At 37.2% G+C, this 21,360-nt stretch overlaps 1 protein-coding gene across 1 annotated transcript in view; it reads right to left on the bottom strand.

Annotated features, from left to right (window-relative positions):
* Positions 1-12,716, bottom strand: part of ACMSD (aminocarboxymuconate semialdehyde decarboxylase) — a 61,466-nt gene extending 48,750 nt beyond the window's left edge. The window contains exons 1-2 of the mRNA XM_004674700.1: positions 12,602-12,716; positions 3,949-3,993 (exon numbers count right to left, since the gene is read on the bottom strand). Of these exons, the coding sequence (XP_004674757.1) occupies positions 3,949-3,993; positions 12,602-12,658 (102 nt within the window). The 5' untranslated portion in view covers positions 12,659-12,716. The remainder of the gene's footprint in view (positions 1-3,948; positions 3,994-12,601) is intronic.
* Positions 12,717-21,360: the final 8,644 nt, after the last annotated feature.

A 21,360-nucleotide genomic window follows, 5' to 3' on the forward strand; every position in this document is an offset into this window, starting at 1 on the left:
ACTATGGTGGTGGCACAGGGGTGATTTGGTGATGGGAAACCCGTGGGGATTACAATTGAGATGAAAAAAAAATGTGAAAAATGATGTAAAAATAAACTTTTTAATAAAAAAAAAATAAAAACATGAAATGAGGGTACAGGATGCGATTAATAACTTTCAATCTATTTGGGCTGTGATTCCACATTGAGAAATGTATTTTCTGAAGGGGGAAAGGGTGGGTAACTTGGATAAAGGGGGTTGGGTAAAAGGTGAGTTGTATGGTGATAAATGAAAACTGGACTTTTGGTGGTGAGCATACTATTTCATATGTAGATGTGGGTTTATAAACCTATATAATATTATGAACATGAACAGATGTTATTATTTCAATTAAAAATCATTTTTACTTGTGACCCAATACAGTCATATATATCTACAAAAACTGAGAAAAGTTTTGTGAAACAGTATACACTGGTATAGACATTGTGCTCTTTTCTATTATTAAAGTTATCCTAACTCATTGTACTGATATTCATTATTGGGTTTTATGCTTCAAGCACTGGACTAAATGACCACTAACCCTAAGTTCTATGATTCTTAGCTTCAAGAAAATTGCTCCCTGCCTTGGGACTTTCCACCTCACCTGTACTTCCCTACCATATATTGTCTCTTTGTTCAATTAGCACAAAATGATCATTATTAGTACTTCCCCACTGAGAGGGAAATAATTTTGAGAACAAGAACCCAGTGGTCAACCTAGTAATTGGATATCATACAGGGTTGTGTGGTTGCAATTGCTAAGTGTGATGAAAATGGTGTGTGTGCTCTCAACTACCTGAAAAAGAGGCAGTAGATATTTCAGATGCTTCTGACCCACAGATTTGAAATAGGTTCCATGTTTACCTTCCTGGGTAACCTTTGGAACACTCCCAGTTATTCTTGCCATCAATATTCAGTTCAACCTCTATCCCATGCAGCTCTGGAGAGGAGGCCATACAAACTGGCTTGTTACCTTTATTTTTACAAATGTTTAATCAAATCACAAATGCTTTTTTTAATGATAATTTTCAGTTCTTAACAAAGCTTTACCATGGCAAAACGAACAACAACAACAAAAATCTTCAATTCAGTCAGAGAACTTTGAAAAGCCAAAGAGAAAGAAGAGAAAAAAATAGGATAGACCAGAGAAATGTTTTGGAGATATCTTTCAGGAAAAAGGAATCTGTGAGGTATATCAGTCATGGGGTAAGAAATTATTTGTTTATCAGGAGAATATAGAGAACTTTCAACCACCAAATACTGGAATTCTCCCGGCTCTATGCCTAACTTGCATGTTTTAAAAATTTTCATTTGTTCTCCAGGGACTAGAATCCCTGACCACTGTAACTATGAAAAATACAGATTTGATTCTGTTTTATTTTGCTTTGTTTTGTTTTTTAGGGTGACAGAAGGAGAGTGTCACTGTTTTCTTCTATTAAGCTACCATTGTATCCAATTTTGCTGAAAATTATGACTGGAAATATTTTCTGTTTTCTTTTGGAGATTTGTTTGCTTTTAAACTTATGCAATCTCTTGACATTAGTGACATTCACTCAAGTTAAGGATCGAACTATAAACTGCATCCAGGGGCATGGAGTTAAAAAAAAAATCACCGGCTTTCATTCCTGCTTTTGGGTCTTCTGTGTAGCCTGTAATCACCTTCACTCATATTGTTCTCTCCCTTGAGGAGACTAGAGACCAGCTTAGCTACCTGTTCCTAGCACTTTAACAGAAGCAGGGGAGCACAGGATTTTAATTGGCACTTAGTGGTTACTGTTTGTTTAGGGTAAGAACCAGCCACCCTGCAGATTCAACTGTTTAAACTCCAGTAGAAAAGCCCAAAACCCTCTTCTCAGGCCTCTCTGTTGAGACTTCTGCCCAGTATAAAAGCCCAAAACCATCTTCTCAGGCCTCTCTGTTGAGACTTCTTCCCACCTCTTCAGCTCCTTCCTACCACTTTGCTCCCCAAACTCTTGTCTTCCTGTATCCATTCTCTACAGAACAACCAAAGTGGTCTCTTTAAGCCATTAAGACCATTCAAAGAACTGTGTCTTGAACAAAGTCAAGATCCTTTAGCTTATCTTCCAAGTTCCTTCATGACTTGGGCCTACCTCACTAGCTTCATTTCCTACTGTCTCCTCCTTTCACTACCGGTAGTTCTTGTGATGGTTTGACTTTACAATATTGGGAAAGTGATGCACCTTCAATAGAAACCATACTTTGAATTTTGAATTTTGATATTTTCCAGACTAGTAATAATAGTACAGCACTCTTGTGATGCTGGGCAGAGGCAGGGAGCTTTGTGATCAGAAGGGCAAAAAACTGAAATTCTAAAGTGTCTTGTGTTACCAGAGTTCTGTAGATTTTTGCATCTCATATTATGTACAAATCTGCAAGAAACCCATGGTGTCTCCTTCATCTCTTACTCTTGAGTTGAAATTCAAGGTAATGGCCATACTGTATCCTAACACAAGTGTTCTGAGCATGTTTAAATAGGATAGACTAAGTTTCATGTTGGCAGGTTAGATGTATTAAATGAATTTTTGACTTAGGATATTTTGAACTGGTAATATGCTTATCAGGATGTAACCCATAAACAGAGCAGCATTTGGACATGTTAGCCACATTGCTTTTCTTTGTTTCTTAAACACAGTGCTTTTTCACCTGGTGGACTTTGCAATTGCTATTCCCTCAATTAGAGCACTCTTCCAGGCTTTTCCTTCCAGTCCTTCAAGTCTTAGCTAGTTTCCAACAATGAGCCCCAAAGAATCATTTCTACTCATTCCCAAGACACCACTGTTTTTTATTCTATTTGCCAAAGTGATCATGTTTGTCTCCCCATACAATTTGATCATGAAGTCAAGTGTATGTCTTTCTTGTTTACCAGCATATTCCCAGGGGGCCTGGCATAAACAAGAATCACTAAAAATCAGCAAATAAGTGAAGGAATATATAAGCCAGCAATTATCAAACTTGAGTGATAACTAGAATCACCTGAAGGCTTGTCAAAATCCTCAGTGTTCCTGATTTGGTAGTTGTGGGGTGAGGTACAAGAATTTGCATTTTCCCCAGTTTTCTAGGTGAAGCTGAACTTGCTTATCCAGGGACCACACTTTGAGAAATGCTGGTACCAGACATTGCTGGGTGCATGTATGTTTAATATCTCCATGCCTTAGCTTGGCTTCCTCCAGGAGGCCTCTAATTCTCTGATTCCAAGCCCAAATTTGTGCCCTTAGCAGCTGCTGCAAATGCAGCCCTATCCTTCTCACAGTGCTCTATCTTACCCTTCTCACTGTAACTGCATCTTCTCAGACTGTAGGTCCTCCAGAGCCCACCTTAGCCATATCTGTATTGTGGCTGGAATTAAAAAAAAAAATGTTCCATCCAAACTCCATGAGAGGATATGATGCCTCTGAAAATGAAGTTAGACCTGATCTCAGCTCCAGGCTCCCAACTTATGCTCAGGTCTCATTATTTTGCAGAACACTTTGCCCCAAGCTTTCCTCTTCTTGCTTTTTCCCTTTCCAAACTCAGCCCTTAATAACAGTGGTTTCTTCTCCCCTTTGTCTCCAGTGTTTAATATCTCCAGCCTGTGCGTAAATCTAAACTGCTTCATTTATTTGGTTGGCCTTAATACACTGCAATAACCTGTGAAGAGGGCCAGGTCACTTCTGTGAGGCAGAGCAATAAATGCTAAAATTGATACTAGGATAAAAATAAAGATTTCTTCTCAGATTCCAACTTTATCTTTCTAAATGTTACTCTTTAAATTTACCCAATTTTTCCTTTAATTTTGAAAAATTAATTTTGACCTACCACATAGTCTATAGGAGGGCAAAAGAGTTGAGCTCCCTGGAGGCCTATAAGAAAGTCTCAGAGGCTCAGCTTGTCCCTGGGTCCAGGTATGTTCTAGTTTTGGGAGAAACTTACCTTGCAATGGTGTTGAAGCTGCACCCAGCCTCCATAGCCATATCTCTGCAGGAGGGAGAAGCAGAGTCAGAATGAAAGAATAAAGCAGAGAGGACTGCAGTAAAGGGGCATCCTTGGGAAAAGGACCCTGAGTTCCATTCATTTAAGCATCACCTTCCCATTTTTTCTCTAATGCCATGTATTAATATTTCAGTTTAAACCATTTTACTTTCTTTTCTTAAATGTATTCAGGAAGAAAATGCTATACCATAGAAGTACTAGTTCTACCTATTCTACTAATCTAGAAGTAAGAATTAACATTAAAAAATGGCGAGGATGTGGAGAAAAAGGAACTCTCTTGCACTGCTGGTGGGAATGCAAACTAGTACAACCACTATGGAAAACTGTTCAGAAATTCCTCAAACTGCTAAACATGGAGCTTCCCTATGACCCAGCAATCCCACTCCTAGGTATCTACCTAAAAGACACGAAAACATTGATTCAAAAGGATACCTTCACTCCCATGTTTATTGCTGCTTTATTTACAATTGTAAAGACATGGAAACAAACCAAATGCCCAAAAGTGGATGACTGGATTAAAAAGATGTGGTACATATACACAATGGAATATTACTCAGCAACCAAAATAAATAAATAAATAAATTAACACAGGCCTGGCCCTCCCTGGTGGAGCAATGGGTTAAAGCACTGCACTGAGAAGCTAAAGCCACTTCTGCATGAGTTCGATTCCCACCTGCTCCGGAGGTGACCACATGGCATGCCAGACCTCTCCTGGCCCGCCCGCTGCTCCCCTCAGCAGTGTACTTAGTAGATCTGCCTGTTCTGCTCCCCACTCTGTCTCTGGTAAAGCCTCTTGCTGCCCCTGAGCCTTTGGCCTATACCCCAGTTCTGTATGTACAAATAAAATAAATCTTTAAAAAAATTAAAAAATAGGGCCCTCCCTGGTGGCGCAGCGGGTTAAAGCACTGCACTAAGAAGCTTAAGCCACTTTCGCATGAGTTCGATCCCCGCCTGCCCCGGAGGTGACCACATGGCGTGGCAGACCTCTCCTGACCCGCCCACTGCTCCCCTCAGCAGTGTACTTCGTTGATCTGCCTGTTCTGCTTCCCACTCTGTCTCTGGTGAATCCTCTCACCCTCCACATCTCTGGCCTGTACCCCAGTTCTGTATGAATAAATAAATAAATCTTTAAAAAAAATTAAAAAATAAACACAGGCCTTTTGCAGCAACATGGATGGAGCTGGAAAAGATCATGCTTAGTGAAATAAACCAGAAAGAAAAGGAGCTATATACCAGAGACATTTTACAGGGGTGGAGTGAGGAATGGGATCAAAAACAGTGGGGGAAGGGAAATGCCCTGGACTATGGTGATGGCACACGGGTGATTTGGTGATGGGAAGCCCACGAGTATTACAACTAAGATAGAAAAGTGCACAAAATGATGTAAAAATAAACTATTATATCATTTAAAAAAATACTTGTTTATGTACTAACTAAAATAGTTTCATAGATTACTAGGAGTACACTGGACCATAATAAGGACTCTAGTTTCCTCGAATGGTAGCTCTGAGGACACGGCTCTTCGAATTTTGGGTTATAAGTAATGAAATCATTTTCTTGGATAGTTACCCAGACAGTGTGAAACATAAAATAGTATGTGTAGCGGAGGCTGCTAGTGTCCCTCCCATATTCTCTCCTCTTAATACTTCTGGGCACACCAGCCTCTTTTCAACTACTAAGCACCACCCTTTTATTTTTATTTTTTTTTAATCGAGGACTTCTATTTTGCTACTGAAACCAGCTTTAATCAAGCTCTTTTACCAGGTCAGACATACCAGAAAATTATTGTCCCCCTTCCCTCTGTTCACCCACTTCTCAACCAATGATTTGCTATTTTACCTTTGCATATAAATACTCTGAAGTCATTGTTTCCCCCACCTCTTGAGCTATGGGTGGGATGACTCTGAGGAAAGGCACATTTTGTGTACTTTCATTGACTGCCTTCTTTTCTTGTATAACTTTCTCAGTCTACTGGTGTTTCTGGGATCATCTCCAAAGTAAACTACTTGTGTTTGAATCTTTGTTTCAGGGTCTGCTTCCTGGAAAACTCAAACTAAGATAGTAAAGGAATAGACTGGAATAGACTGAAAAGATATGAGAAGGAATGGAATGGAATGGAATGGAAATAGGAAGGGGGAGGGTAGGGAATGGAATGCCTCCTCTTTACTAATTATTATAGTTTCCTGAGACTTTTGTTTTCTTTATGTATATATAAATGCTTGTACTAATGCACACCATAAAATGTTTCTTCTTGGAGGTCGTGATTAGACATTTTTGCAAGCCTCTGCCTAAGAATACTGCTATATGTGGCTTGTGGAATCCTAGGTTTTAAAATCTTTTTCACTTATTTATTCTTTCATTTGTTCATTCCTCAAATCTTCGTAAAGTACAATCCATGAACAGTCTTACTAAGACAAAGAATATAAAAATGACGGATAGTTTTAGCCTTGAGAGGTTGAAACTGGGGTGGCAAGTAATTGATGGGCTATGTGTAAAACATGTTGTGAGAGGGTAATGCACATATTCTCTGGGTCCTTGGAGGAAGGAAGTTGGGAGCTGACCCATAATTTGTGTCAGGTGTTGCTGGGGGAGTGAAGTTGAGCAGTATGGGGTCAGACTAGAGAGGAACTTGCAGTGTTCCAGAATTTCATACTCCAAAGTGGTAGCTCTCAAAAAGTGTGATGTGAGAGCATGGAGGCTGGAGACAGCAAATGTGAAGATCTCATCACAGCTCGTCAGCAATGGTGGTAGATAAGTTGAGAAACTTCCTTAGATTTGACTTAATCTATACTAACCTTATTCTACCTGTGCAAAATGTTTTCTCTTGAGTTCTATCTCTGAATAATCACATTAGCTCTGGAAATCGCCTCTCTTCTGCCAAGAGACATTAGAGGACCTGGTTTGTGGGTCTGCAAGGGAAGTTGTCAACTAGAGGCACCAACCTCTCCTCTCTGCACCCAGTTTCTTTTCTTGAGTTCCCCTTTTCTCCTTTCATGTATTTAGTGCCCATACTTTTCCCTCTTTCTTCTTAGACAAAGCTACCCAGAACAATTGGTTACATTTTAGTATAAACTTAAACTCTCAAACTGGAAATTTGCCATTAAAATCTAACCTTTACTGTAGGAAAATGGTTTTATTTCCTTCCTTCCTCTGTTTCTCTCTTCCTCACTCTTTCTTTTATCCTTTTTCTTAATTCTCTAAGGAACTGTAACCCATAAGTTAGCAGGGTAGAGGAGTATTCATTTTGGCAAGGGCAGAAACGTAGAGGGAGGCAAAACAGGTAGATCTTGGCACATATGACAGACCATTTACAAGATACTTGATTTTCCTGGAGTAGCAACATCTTGAAGTCACTCTTTATGTGAAAATGAATGTAACAGTAGTTGGGACAAAGGGTTTTAGGGGAATTAACTGAGATAATGTATGGAAATCTATAAGTGCCAGATCTTGCTTACAGAAAAGGACATCAATATAAATAGTGAGGGTGATGATGATGCGTGGTGGTGACACAAGTGATGATGATGGTGGTGGTGGTGGTAGTGGCAGTGGTGATGATTATGAAATCGAGTTTGGTGGCAGTGTTGGTACCCATGATGGTGGTGGAGGTGGCATAGTGGCAACAACTTACTCTATCCTTGAGTTATGAATTAAAGCATGCCCTCGGGTCAGACACTAGGAGTGCCCCCTTTTATGAGAGTACACCATTTGAACACTCTGTGTTCTCTATGGACCCCTGATGTATTTGGGGCAACTTCATTCTATTCCAAGGCTGGACTCCTCGTAGTCCCTCACTCTTATCCTAGGTTCAGCCAATACTGGGGCCTGAAATCTATGCTATTGGAAGTGATTTTGGTCAGAACATATGGCAGGAGGCACAGACAGTTAGAAAATAGTCAGCTGATAGTGACTGGCATCCCATTGGCATTTTGGGGCATGACAAATTAAAAACATCCAAGGGAATTCACTTCTCCATATAAGGGAAGTGTTTCTGAAATGGGTATAAAAAGGTTGATGAATTGAATGACATTCTTAATGTCTTGAGGACTTCACACTTTCATGAGATGTATAATGAACCTCCTGGGAAATGAAACTGTATCTCTCTCCTCAGAAATCTTATTTAAAAGTCAAGTTATACCTGGGATTTTGTTCCAAAAATTTATAGTCATCATGTACAGTGATATCCTTGCTAGTGAAAGAAGTTGTAAGTTTACAGTTTTATGTAAAGGCAAGAATTCTTACTCTATTTAAAATGAGAAGAATATCTGTAAGTCCTGCTACTAGACATATTATAAGCAATCAATAAGTGTTGCTGAAGGAAAAAACTGAAACCTAATTATCATTGTTTTTATGAATAATTTCAAAGTGGGTATGAAACTGGTATGAAATAGCTGACACACTGGTTTTGTGGCCCACAATCTTTTATTTGTGATAGAAGAGGTGCTTCATTAGAAACACCGTAATCAACTGTGCCTTGAATTAATTTTCTTTCTACTTTGGATTTTCATCCCTGAAGGACCTTAACTGTAACTCTGACTACAGTTATTAACAAGTGAAAGTAAGAAGTTTTCTCAAATCCCAGTTCTTTGTAATCATTAGTTAATCATCAACCCAGGCTGTTGATTCTGCTTTTGCTCTTTATTGCATAAGGAGGTCAAGGTTATTGAGTGGTGTATATTAATATTTAATAAGGAAAGGCAGGTTGAAAAAAAGCAGTTAGTTCTTCCAAAGGGGTTTCATCTTCTGACATAAAACTACTGCTGGCTTATTTTTTTATTCTTTAACTGGAAAATTTTAAAAAGTGGTGAGAAGAAAATCAGTGACTAATACTTTAAAATAATATTTTACCCACTCTGAAAGTATTAAAAGATAAAGGAGAATTTGCTATAATAGTTTAACTATATAAAGACGAAGGACTGTATGCTATTAATTATTTCAATGTTAATATTCACTTCACTCTGACCATATGGACTGAAACAGGGAATAAGGATTCCAGTACTATTCATGTCTTTATTTATCTAACTAAGTGGGAGTCACTTGAAAAACACTGAACTGTTTGATGCTAATTTTTTGGTCCTTGGCTTGCCTCCACTCAAGTGGAAATTTCTACCACCTAACCTATCCCATTGTTTGACCTTGGGTTGGAAACCTGGTACCACTGACCCTTTGATGAGCCCTCAGTGTGTTTACCTGTATGTAATGACTCAGGGAGCAAGCTGGTGTCTAGGGAGACACTGGATAGGAGAGAAAAACATGGCTGTCCCATACAGCAGTGGTACTCTCCTAGGCAGTTCTCTGAACTTAAGAACAGAAAGTAGAATGGTTACCAGGGACTGGCAATGGGAGAGTTGGGGATATTAATGTTTAAGGCTACAAATTTGCAACTAGTGAATAAATAACTTCTGCTATTCTAATACATAACATAGGGGTTAGAGTCAATGGTACTGTATCTCAAAAGTGCTTAATATATTAATCTCAATATCAAAATGAAATTATAACTATATGATGTGATAAAGCTATTAATTAATTAAAGTGTTAATCATCATACTGCAGTATAAAATGTTTTAAACCAACACATTGATATCTCATACAATGTTATACATGTCATAAAAAAAGATAAACACATAATGTTCTCTTTTAAAAAGTAGATGTAGGGCCCTCACTGGTGGCGCAGCGGGTTAAAGCATGCACTGAGAAGCTAAAGCCACTTCCGCATGAGTTCGATTCCCGCCTGCGTTCGATTCCCGCCTGCCCCGGAGGTGACCACATGGCGTGGCAGACCTCTCCTGGCCCGCCCACTGCTCCCCTCAGCAGTGTACTTCAGAGATCTGCCTGTTCTGCTCCCCGCTCTGTCTCTGGTGAAGCCTCTCACCGCCCCTGAGCCTCTGGCCTGTACCCCAGCTCTGTATGTACAAATAAATAAATCTTTAAAAAAAAAAAAAAAGTAGATGTAGTAGTGGCGCTATGGAGAGACCACCATGGACAATGTCGCTCTGGGGTTATAGGCTTATTTCTGAATCTCAAATACCTCACTTGTCAAGCAGGGTTAAGGTTTCATAAGGTTTTCTGTACATCAAGTCATATAACTGTGTATATATGTATATGAGTGTGTATTTTTGTATGTATATGCATATCTATCCCTGCAAATTTGAGGACTATGAATGCTATCATCATTGTTCTTTTTGTGCATCAGCTATTTGCTCACAGCACTTGTGTCTGCTAGATAAAAGCCAGATTTATCAGGACAAAATACCCTTTCCTTTTTTGAGGGGCTAGCTAGCAGACAGGAAGGGGAGTAGGGTAAAGAGCAAGCTGAACATGTACATGGGAAGGCCCAGGGGCACATTTATGGTTACAGCCTTCCATTGCTCTGAATTCCTCAGTTTCCTAAGAAGTTATAACAATGTCTTTAGGACTCTGCAGTAGGTAGGGAGCCTTGAAATTGTCAGCTCTCTGTAACTTGTTCTCTGTTTAAACTAGAGGTAGGTTTGGGAGTGGGAGATTGGTAATGGGGGATTGGTAATGGGGGGTAAAGTAGTGGTGCAGGATACTGATACAAAGTTTTCTCTCCTTAGCAAAAAATATAATTTTTCAGGCTATGATAAGTCTTCCGGGTGGAGAGGCTGACGGCATATGAAAGAGACCTTTGCACTTTGTGGTTTCTTTAGAACAGCTTCTGGTACCCATAGGGAATATCTCGTAAGGTCCTAGGTTTAGTGGAAAGATCACTATCCTTTGCATATAGTCTGAGAGTGTTTTCTCCAGAAACAAGGTATTTTTTTATGGATATTGGCTTATATCAATTTGGGGATTTTGAAACCTTGGAATTAAGTCTAAATCTCACACTGAGAATTCAACAAAAAGGGGTAGAACAGCCAAGCACTTCCTTGCATAATATACCTTATACCTTCCTGTAGGAGGAATTGAAAAGCCCACCACCCACAATGAAAGAACATCTTAACAATGACTGGGTTGCTCTCCCAGAGTCAAATCCTTGTATGGACAAAGAGGTAGATGCCATAGAATTTGGAGGCTCTGCTGCTGTGACACTCTCTTGAAGGGAGGGCCATGCTGGTTTCCTCATGTGAGGGTATAGGTGGACAGGGCAGGCACCCTATTGATAGTTTTCAAAGCATTTCCAGTGTGTTTGTTGAGACTCAAGGAAAAAAGCTGTAATGATGAAGTTAACATAATTTTATGGTGCTAGATAAAGGGCTATTATGAAATAAAAAACCCCTAAATTTGAATTTTTCTAAAATCCTCATTTTCAGTATAGTCTATTCCTTACACATAACCTATTAATTAATTTAATCAGTGTATCATTCATCAGGCAAATATTGGCAAACACTGTAAGTAGTAAGAAGCTGATACAGCTTTTAAACAAACTAGACATATTCACATGAAGTGCTTTATGAATTAAAAAGCTCTGGTGCATTTCCTTCATAAAATCACTAGTATTATGAAGTGGCATCTAAACTTTAATAAGCTATGACTAGGAAAACAGCACTCAGAACAGCAAGTTCCCCTGTGGGCAATTAGCATCCTATTGTAGAGGTTAGTTGGTATGATAGATTTGGCTTTACTAGTGTGATAGGTTAACTGTACTAGGGAATTCCATCAAAGAAAGGTCAGCATCATTTGTATTTTTCGATCTATAATAATGTGTACCACCCACATTACCCAAGATATCAGTGGACAAAGAAACATGTTAAATTTAATCTATTTGTACAATGAACCATATTTAAATTAGATTTCTGTTTACTACATTTTTAAGCACTTGGGATAAATAAGATAAAGTATTATCAGTGGTATATAACTACAAAAGAAGGCAGAAGATTGGGTAAAACCTGAAACCTAGTCTGAACAAAACTCGAGTCAGTATTAAATTTCTTTCATGTTCCCTATTTTCCTCTTTTAGTATTTACTCAAAAATTCTTAATGACAAGAGGAAATTTCCATATTTAGACAAACACAAAACTTGCTCTTTGAATCTACTCCTTGTGCAACCTTTTTTTTTTTTAATATGTTCCTGCTCCCTCATTTTTCATAACAAGGATTTACAGCTTAAAGAACATCAGAAAGGAAAGGCTTCAGACAGTATCCTAAAATAGATTAAGAAAAATCCCACAAAGCTATTTCTTGTTGCTTTTCAAACTTATTTTAAACATTTTGGAAAAGAGATATGCTTTAGAAGTCCTGGAAACGTATCACATTCCATTTTTTGAGTCTCTTACTTGAAACTGTAACTTTAGTTCTGTAGTTGGCACACATATTCTCCACAACTGAATATGTGATTTAAATGCAAGTAAAGCTGCCTGGATTAAATTGTCTGGAAATTTTAAAGTATACTTCATTTGAAGGGGAAAAAAAGGTTTGAAAAATCACTACTTCTTTGACCCAGTGTTCTTTTAAATAATTACAGAAGTCATTTTTGAAAAACTAGCATATCAGATCTACCAAATAATTTTAAATTACCCTCCAAAGCAGATAAACTTAAGTTAATTTCTAGTTCCCAAAGGAAAGTCAAGGTTTATAGAGAGAAACTGAAAACCTTGGAGAATCTCCAGAAATAACTGAACAGATTAATCACAGTTACCTTTTTTAGATCTGGCCATTCTTTTGGTAGAATATGACAATGGATGTCAATTTTCATCTCCACAGGATCAGAAGAGATGTGTGTAAGAGAAGTTTTATTATCAAGAGATCTCCTTGAAAACCATGCAGTTAATTGATGCACTTAGTGCTTTTCTGTCTGCTTTCAGGCTTGGTTAGTTTAGTCTCAGTCATTTGAACTGCCTGACTAAAGTTCAGAGTTCTATTTATTTGTCAGCTTGGGTTTGAATCAACAACTCTTTGGTAATTAGGACTCTGAGCACAAAATTAAAAAGAAAAGGACTGTACTAAACCCTATGAGTTCAAAAACACAAAATTAAAAAGAAAAGGACTGTACTATGAGTTTAAAAATACTGCAGCCTACTTTTGAATTACAGCAGATCCAAAACAGACTAATCTTTGTCTTTAAATACTACAATTTTAACCAAGATATTAATAATTTAAAAAATCAAATAGTACATGGTTAAAAACAGAGTACTTAAAAAAATAAAATATCTCTGACTCACTTCTTACTCTTGGTTTTGCTCCCAGAAACAGCCAATTATATCACTTTTGCTTTTTGTTCAACTAGTTACCTCATTATCTTTAAAAGATATTTAGCAATTGGCTTGTTTGTGAAAATTTAGCATGTTGTAAGTTTTGGGAAATGTTTTATCTTTATTTTTAAATGGTAGAAAAAGCTCATATGTCATTTCCTACATAGACTTTTCCATTCATTCATCCAGGCATGGATGTATTTAACAAACATTTATTGAAGAAAGTTACTAAGTACCAAGGATATAAGGTTGAATGAGAAATTAAATGATACATATGCTGCAAAAGATAATTGTATATGCATAAGTAGGGGAAAGAAGAGAGTAGCCATTTTCATTAATAGTTGTCAGAGCAGGGCCCTCCTAAAGCACAACAGTATGAACCTATCCGCAGCCACTGCAGCATGAGTTTGATCCCTGACCAGGGAGGTGACCCACATGGCTTGGCAGATCTCTTCTGTCTCACTCACTGCTTCCCTCAGCAGTGTACTTAAATCAGTCTGCCTGCTCTGCTCCCCACTCTGTCTCTGGTGAATCTTCTCACTGCCCACCCTTTGGCCTGTACCCAGTTCTTGTATGCGTAAATAAATCTTAAAAAAAAAAGTTCCTCAGAGCAGCTGAGGAAGGCTTCCATTGGAGCATGAAATGGGGCTTATGGTCATGTCTTTAAAGAGACTGGAACAATGCAGCCATGTATTTCTCTCTATTTACCTTTTCCTATTCCTGGAGAACATAAAATTTTCAAGGGACCCAAGGCCCCTGGAAAAATTTTGAACCTACTTTGGGGTTCTCCTTCAATTTAGTCTTAACATTATGGTGACAATATGTCAAAAAAAAAAAAAAAACCCTTCTGTATAAGTCTATATAAGTAGGATCTGGATAAATAAATGTTCTTTTTTTAACTGTGTACTGGGTAAATGATAAGAATCGCAGCTAGATTATAGAAAAGCTACAACAAACATACTTTTAAATCTGCTTACCTTGAAAGAAAATAAAGGAAATTCTTAAGATTCATTTGTAAAATAATTCCAATAAACTAAAACCAAATGAGCAAGCCTTTAGCTACCATAAAGGCACATGTCAACACCCAGGGGAAGTATAAACTGGGCCGGGTACAGTTGCAGCATTTTATTCTGACAAATTCAATTATTCTTCATAACAGCCATAAGTGAGAGGAACTATTTTCAATATCCATTCCATAGAAAAGAAAACTAAAGCACAGAGAAGTTAGATAACTTACTCATGGTCACACAGTAGTAAATAGTAGAGCTAGCTTTGAGTTCAAGCAGCATGAAGTCAGAAACTCAAAAGAAAACTGGGGAAATACAGAAGAAAAAGAAGCAAAGGAAAAATAGTCTTCTTTGAGAAGTACTCTCTAGGACATTTCCTGAAAATTATAGCTAAAGGGTAATAGGTTAGAAATGCTCGATTCCCTTCCTATCCGTACCCAGTGAAAGAAAATGTGTATCTTCTCTGGAGGAAAGCATCCCAAGTTAGTTCATTAGGAATTATCACAAGTTAAGATTAACAATATATGGCTAACAAAAAATTCCACGTAGATTAGGAAAAACGCCACCATAAGTAAGAGTCCACAAAAATAATAATAAAATTAAGCTTCCAAAAACATAGATATTGGAATTATTAAATATAAAGTGCAAACTTATTATATGTTTATATAATATTATATATTATAATATATATTATAAAGAAATAAAAATTTAAAAATAATGAAGAGACTATTACATAATTATATACAATTATATAACTATTATATAAATGACCAAGTCTGAAAAAGAACAAAATGGAACTTTTTTAAATGAAACCATGTTAATTTACTTAATATTTTTATTGAAGTAACATTGGTTTATAACATTATATAAATTTACACTGTATGAAATTTCAATTTCATTGTATATACTTTATCATGATCAAAATCTCCTTCCATCCACCTACATGGAATTGAATCCTTTTACCCATTTCACCAACCCCAACTCACTTCCCCTCTAGTAACCAACAATATATTCTCTGAATCTGAGTTTGCTTTTGTTTTTGCTTTTCTTTTGCTTTGTTTCTTTATATTTTACATATGAATGAAATAATTCAGTGTCTGTCTTTGGCATCTCACTTCTTTCACTTAGCTCAAGCCCCATCCATCTGTTGCAAATGCCAAACTTTCATTTTTTCTTGTGACCAAGTAGTATTAAATTTAGCCATTTATCTATTAGTGAACCTTACTTAGGTCATTCCCAAATCTTGGCTATTGAAAATAATGTTGCAGTAAACAGAGGGGTTCATATATGTTTTCAAATTCATGTCTTTTCTTCAGATAAATACACAATATTATTAGATGAACTTTTTTGAGGATTCTCCTTACTGTTTCCTAAAGTGGCTGATCCAGTTTACGTTCCATCAACAATTGATTAGGGTTTCTTTTTCTTTTCATCCTCTTCAATAATGTCATTATGTTTTTTATAGTAGCCATTCTAATTGGTCTGAGGTAGTTTCTCACTGCAGATTTGATTTACATTTTCTTAATAATAAGTGATGACAAACATCTTCATACCTTGGTCATGTGTGCATCTTACTTGGAGAGGTGTGTATTTATCCTTTGCTCATTCTTTTTTTTTGGTCTGTTTGTTGTTGAGTTGTATGACTTCTGTATTTGGATATTAACCCCTTGTCAGATATCTTATTTGCAAATATTTTCTCCCATTCAGTACGTTTTCTTTCCATTTTGATACTGGTTTCATTTTCTGTGAAGAACCTTTTCATATGTTATAGTCCCACTTAATTTAATTTTGCTTTTGCTCTCAATTGCAATTGACGTGGAATTCCTAAAGATACATCTAGAATTGACGTCAGGGAACTTACTAAGTTTTCTTCTGTGCAATTTGTAAAATCATAATAATTTGAATTAAGAACTCAATGGATTATTTAAGTAGCAGAATAGTCATAATTGAAAAAAGACTAATGGAAGAGATACTTGCACAGAATGATGAGGGGACAGAACATACATACTATATAATGCATATTAATACATATGTATTAAAACATAACAATAAAAAAAGTCTAAAAAGAGTTCAAAAATAATGAAAGAGAGTGAAGTTGAAGAGAGATTTAAAGAGATAATAGCTGAGAATTTTCCAAGCCTGTGAGCCAACAGATCCAGGGATCAAAATTATATCAACAGGATTAAAAAAGAATTTTTGGGGGGCTCTCCCTTGTAGTACAAAGGGTTAGGACACAGCACTGCAAGCTAGCTGCAGCAGCTTTAATGCGAGTTCAATCCCCAGCCCCAAAGCTGACCCACATGGCGTGGCAGACCTCTCCTGACCTGCCTACTGCACCTCTCAGCAGTGTACTTTTTCGATTTGCCTATTCTGCTCTCCACTCTGTCTCTGGTGAAGCTGCTCACCGCCCCTGCACTTCTGGATTATATGCCAGTTCTGTATGCATAAGTAAGTCTTATTTTTTATTTTTTTTAAAGAATTCTTTTCTAGAGGCCTCATAATAAAATGCAGAATACCAGTAATAAAAATGGTATCCCATAAATTGCTAAAGTTAAAAAACAATGTCTTTAAAGTCCAGCTGTTAGACTGATAGTGTACTTCTCATAACAGTGATGCAATACGGTATATAAAATGGATAAGATATTAGAGGTTCAAAGGCTGACAGTTGCATATCTTGTATATTCTATTTTAACAACAAAGAAGTAACTGTGTTTTAAGATAAAAAGCTGTTACCAATAGACGTTCATTTAAGGAATTTCTAATAATGCCCTCCCAGAAAGAAGAAAAATGGTTCCAGAAAAGCCTGAAATGTAAGAAAAGATAGGCAGACACAAAGCACAAAATAAAATGGCAGAATAACAAAATCCAAAATAACAAAAAAAATATGTTGTTCCTAAAAAACACACTTAAAGTATATGTATACACAGCGTTTGAAACTAAAAATCTAACAGAAAATAAAAGAAGCAAAGTCTAACCAAAAAACAAAAAACAAACACTGATAGTTGCATAACAAACAAAAGAGACCGTAAAAATGGAAGGCACTATTATGACAAAAGATCAATATAAAATAATGAAAGCTTCAACCAACTGCAAAATTACAATACTGCAATTTCATTATACATCATGTTGCCTCAAAATATGTAATGTACACATACATACAAGTTTACACATATATTTCAGACATGTATTTCATAAATCTTCCAATATATGTTTCTTGATTATTGATAGGTAAATTTAAATTATCTGCAGGGAGCTGAAGAGGAGTGCCCTAATGCTAGGGAACCACCAGTGAACCTCAAAAGCATTCCACAAGAGAAAGAGAGCAAGTTAAGCTCTAGTTTAACTTAGAGTTCTAAGTCATCTTCCCACAGGATTAGTCAAGCAGCCACTTTTTTCTTCCCGAAGCATTCAAGCAGGCTGGGGGGTGGGAGGCGTTGAGGGGTGAAGTGGTGGTTTTGGTGGGAGGATTCATAAGAGACAGAGTGGTGGGGAGCAGAACAGGCATATTGACTAAGTAACTGCTGAGGGGAACAGTGGGCGAGACAGGAGCGATTGATTTGCTGTGCCATGTGGGTCACTTCCCTGGCTGGGGATCAAACTCATGCTGCAGTGGCTGCAGATGCTTCACAGTACTATGGCTTAATTCCCTGTGTCACCAGGGAGGCCTCACCTTGGGAGTTTTTATTACCTAAAAGTGATTAGAAGTGTCATGAAGGCTACATACATTTTTCATCCAGATGGAGGAAAACCACCTTCATCAAGCAATACTAATGGGAAATTAAGTGGAAGTTAAAATGTTGTATATGTGAATATATTCCATGAGTTCTATGTGTGCTGTGTACCTGTAACAGAAGAAGAGAGCCATCCTTTCAGATTTGCTTATCAAGATAGGCAAACATTTTTTGATGAATAGAGCTTATAGCTTTCCAAGTATTTTACTGTATCCTCCTGAGCAGAGAACACTTTTTCAACTCCCACTACAATAACAAGGAAAGTGGGATCAAAAAGAAAACTGTATAAGATCTCCACTGTTTAAAAAACTACTTTAAAATCAGATGGACTCTATACTGGACTTTCCTTTGTGTAAAAAAATGAGAGATTATTAAGTTATTTGGTAGCTGGATTGCATAAAAATAGCAAATGAAACAATTATCCTCTCTGTCCCTAACATGCGTCAGCTCAAATAAACAAGGTTTTTTTTTTTTTACTCTTGACTACTGCTTTTCATCTGGGTTGTTTTGGGCCAGTTACATTGTCTCTCTATAAAATGGGTATGATAGTAGAACTGATCTTATAAAGTGATTGTAAGCATTAACTTGAATAAAGTAAAACTATCAACACTGAATTATAATACATAATCCAATTATTTCTTAGTATACCATATACAAAGAATGATATCCATGGATTTGTGGGAGTTTGTGCACCCTTTCTTGGATTATGTAAGAACTCTGGGGTTGTGTGTTTTAGGAATATGGAGTAGGGACACGCCCCCTGTGTTGGTCACCATGATTGTGTTCCTCTTCAGTCAGGTTTATGTGATCCTTTAAGTAATTCTCTCTAGATACAAATGTTTTAGGCTCCTCCATCCAGCTGGCAGGGAACTTTGACTAACACAGTGATTAATAAATATTTCATAAAAATTTGATGAACTAATTTAATCAATAATAAGCATGAGTAAGTGGATAAAATATCTTTTCTATCTAAGTCTCATGTGGAAATATCACATGAGATATCTGGCCTTTATTCAATATTGTGGAGCAACAATTTCCTTTTCTAATATCTCTGTGAACTCTTTAGCCCCTTTTATTTTTGGAAAATTAGGTGTTCAGGGATAACAACAGAAAGCAACTTTGTGAATTTGAAGAACCTCAGTCTCATCTTCAGAAGCTGAAGGAAAGTCTCAGGAGTGTCCAGGACTGAGGTCAGATTTACTTGATTTTTTGTTGAGACACTAACACCTGACTAAATACAGACTCCCAGACCAGACAAGAGGGAAATCAGGCAGAAAGGAGGTAGGTCCTGAGGAAGGTATCCCTAAACCCTGCTTTCCTTGGCCACGCCTGGAGTAGAATGGAAGAGGAAGCTCTAGATAAACTGTGGAATCTTGATTTGGAGGTAAGGGGAGAACTGTGCTTGATTTGCAAGTTTGGGAAGGTGGCAGGAAATGTGGTAGAATGTTGTACCTGACCAGAGAAGATTTTATATAGGCAGGTAGAGAGTTCAAAGCTCATCAAGGCTGAGCAAGAGAGCAATCAAGAATAGCACTAAAGAGTGATCCCCAAGGAGGATAAAAGTAGCTGAAAACAAGCCAGTCATAAAGGGGCCTTCCGTAAGGGAGGAGGGAGGAGACAGGAGGCATCCTTGTGTGCTGATGATGGAAGGAAAATGTTTCAGCTGCTGCCAAACAGATACCACTTCCTGTTAGCATCTAGAGCTACAAAAGAGAATAAGAGTGTATCTGGGATGATGGTTTAGAGTATGGACTATATGGACTATAGCATACACTTAAAGACTTTGCTATTTGAGAAAATAATTTAATCATCTATGAGCCTATTTCACATATGTAAAATAGGAAATAACAGAATATACTGTGAGCAATTGTAAAGATTAAATGAATGAAATCATGTATGTCATAAAACAATAACTAGTGTAGAGTGAGTGGTATTTAAGAGTTAGCTGTTCTTTTTCATATTATTGCTCCAGAGTTTAGACAAAACCTCAAGGAATATGTGTGGGAAAAAAATCTTGAAATAACTGAGTAAGTTTCTGCCACCTATTGCATAAGGCCATATTACATTAACAGTTGAGAGGTATAATAGAAAAGTAGGGAAAATGCCATTTTTTATACATTTTTACCGTGATATTCCTGAAAATTTTTGCAAACTCAACTAGGAATTCTAGGTGTTATTATATGGCAGAGGAAGGCCTTGAGGGGAGAGGTTGGGATTGATAACCGTTCTATATATAGATCATATGCTCAGTGGATATGAGCTCCCCAGGAAGCATGGAGCATTGGAGACCAGAATATAGATGGAGAGTTAGCTCCATAGGAGACAGGAAGTGATGGGGAGCAGAGTACAGATAGGATAGTTTTGAAGAGGAGGGGTCTTCCCCCCTTTTGAGAGTGAAAGAGAAATAAAGGAGAGCATAATGTGTTGATCTGAAGCAATCAAGAGCTGCTAGTCTCTATTATCTTTTTGAGGGAAGAAGTGAGGTCATCCACTGAGATAGGATTTGAGATTTAAAAAGAGAGGAAGGAGAGGAACATCTTTATTTATTTATTTTTAAAGATGTATTTTATTTACACATACAGAATTGGGGTATAGGCCAGAGGTGCAGGGATGGTGAGAGGATTCACCAGAGACATTGTGGGGACTCTTACTGAATCAGCTATGGCTGGCTAGTAGCATCGTAGTGCTGTGCTTTAACCCGTTGTCCCACCAGGGAGTGCCTGGAAAAGAGCACTTCTAAAGTTGCATTTGTGTTGTTTACTAGTGATAAACTGCTACATCAGGGCTACAGTATAGTTGGAGTTTAAGAATATTTAATGGGCAAAAATTTGAAAACAATTTTTTTTGTCTAGAAGAAATGCAGTAAGATTTTATCAGTGTACTGAGATTGGTAATGATATTTTATCTATATTTTCAACATATTTAATAATGAAGTTATAATACTTTGCTCTTTAGAAAGGTTTATAAACTATATTTGTTACTTTTTTTTTTTTGGCTTTTGTCCCTCCCCCCAGCCCCCCAAGGAAAGGGAAAAAAAGGAAAGAGACACCTGCGTAGAAACAGATGGGCGTCTTAAAAGACAAGAGCTGCCTATAAAATATAGTTGGAAAAAAAATTCTGATGTGTCATACTGTCAGTACTCTGAAAAGTCACCATAACCAACATCATCTTTGACTAGGAAACTCAATGTATTTTTTCTCTAAGATGTTTTATCATAGGTTAATCCAATGTTCTTGTCTCACTCTGATAACCTAGACCTGATAAAGTTTACCTGTTTGTTTTAATGATTGCATAAATAAACCCAGTTTATATACATTCTACTCCATTTTCCCATGTGATTTTTCTTTCCTATTTTTTTGCCCTCCTGACCCACCCCCCCAAACTATTTTTTAAATCAAGCATGGTAGGCAAAAACAATTAGTTCAGGGTCTCTTGGGATTACATTAGCTTTTTTGCCAGATCAGAGTA

Source organism: Condylura cristata, unplaced genomic scaffold (genome assembly GCF_000260355.1).
Source record: "Condylura cristata isolate star-nosed mole 26May11 unplaced genomic scaffold, ConCri1.0 scaffold00002, whole genome shotgun sequence".
Lineage (NCBI taxonomy): Eukaryota > Metazoa > Chordata > Mammalia > Eulipotyphla > Talpidae > Condylura > Condylura cristata.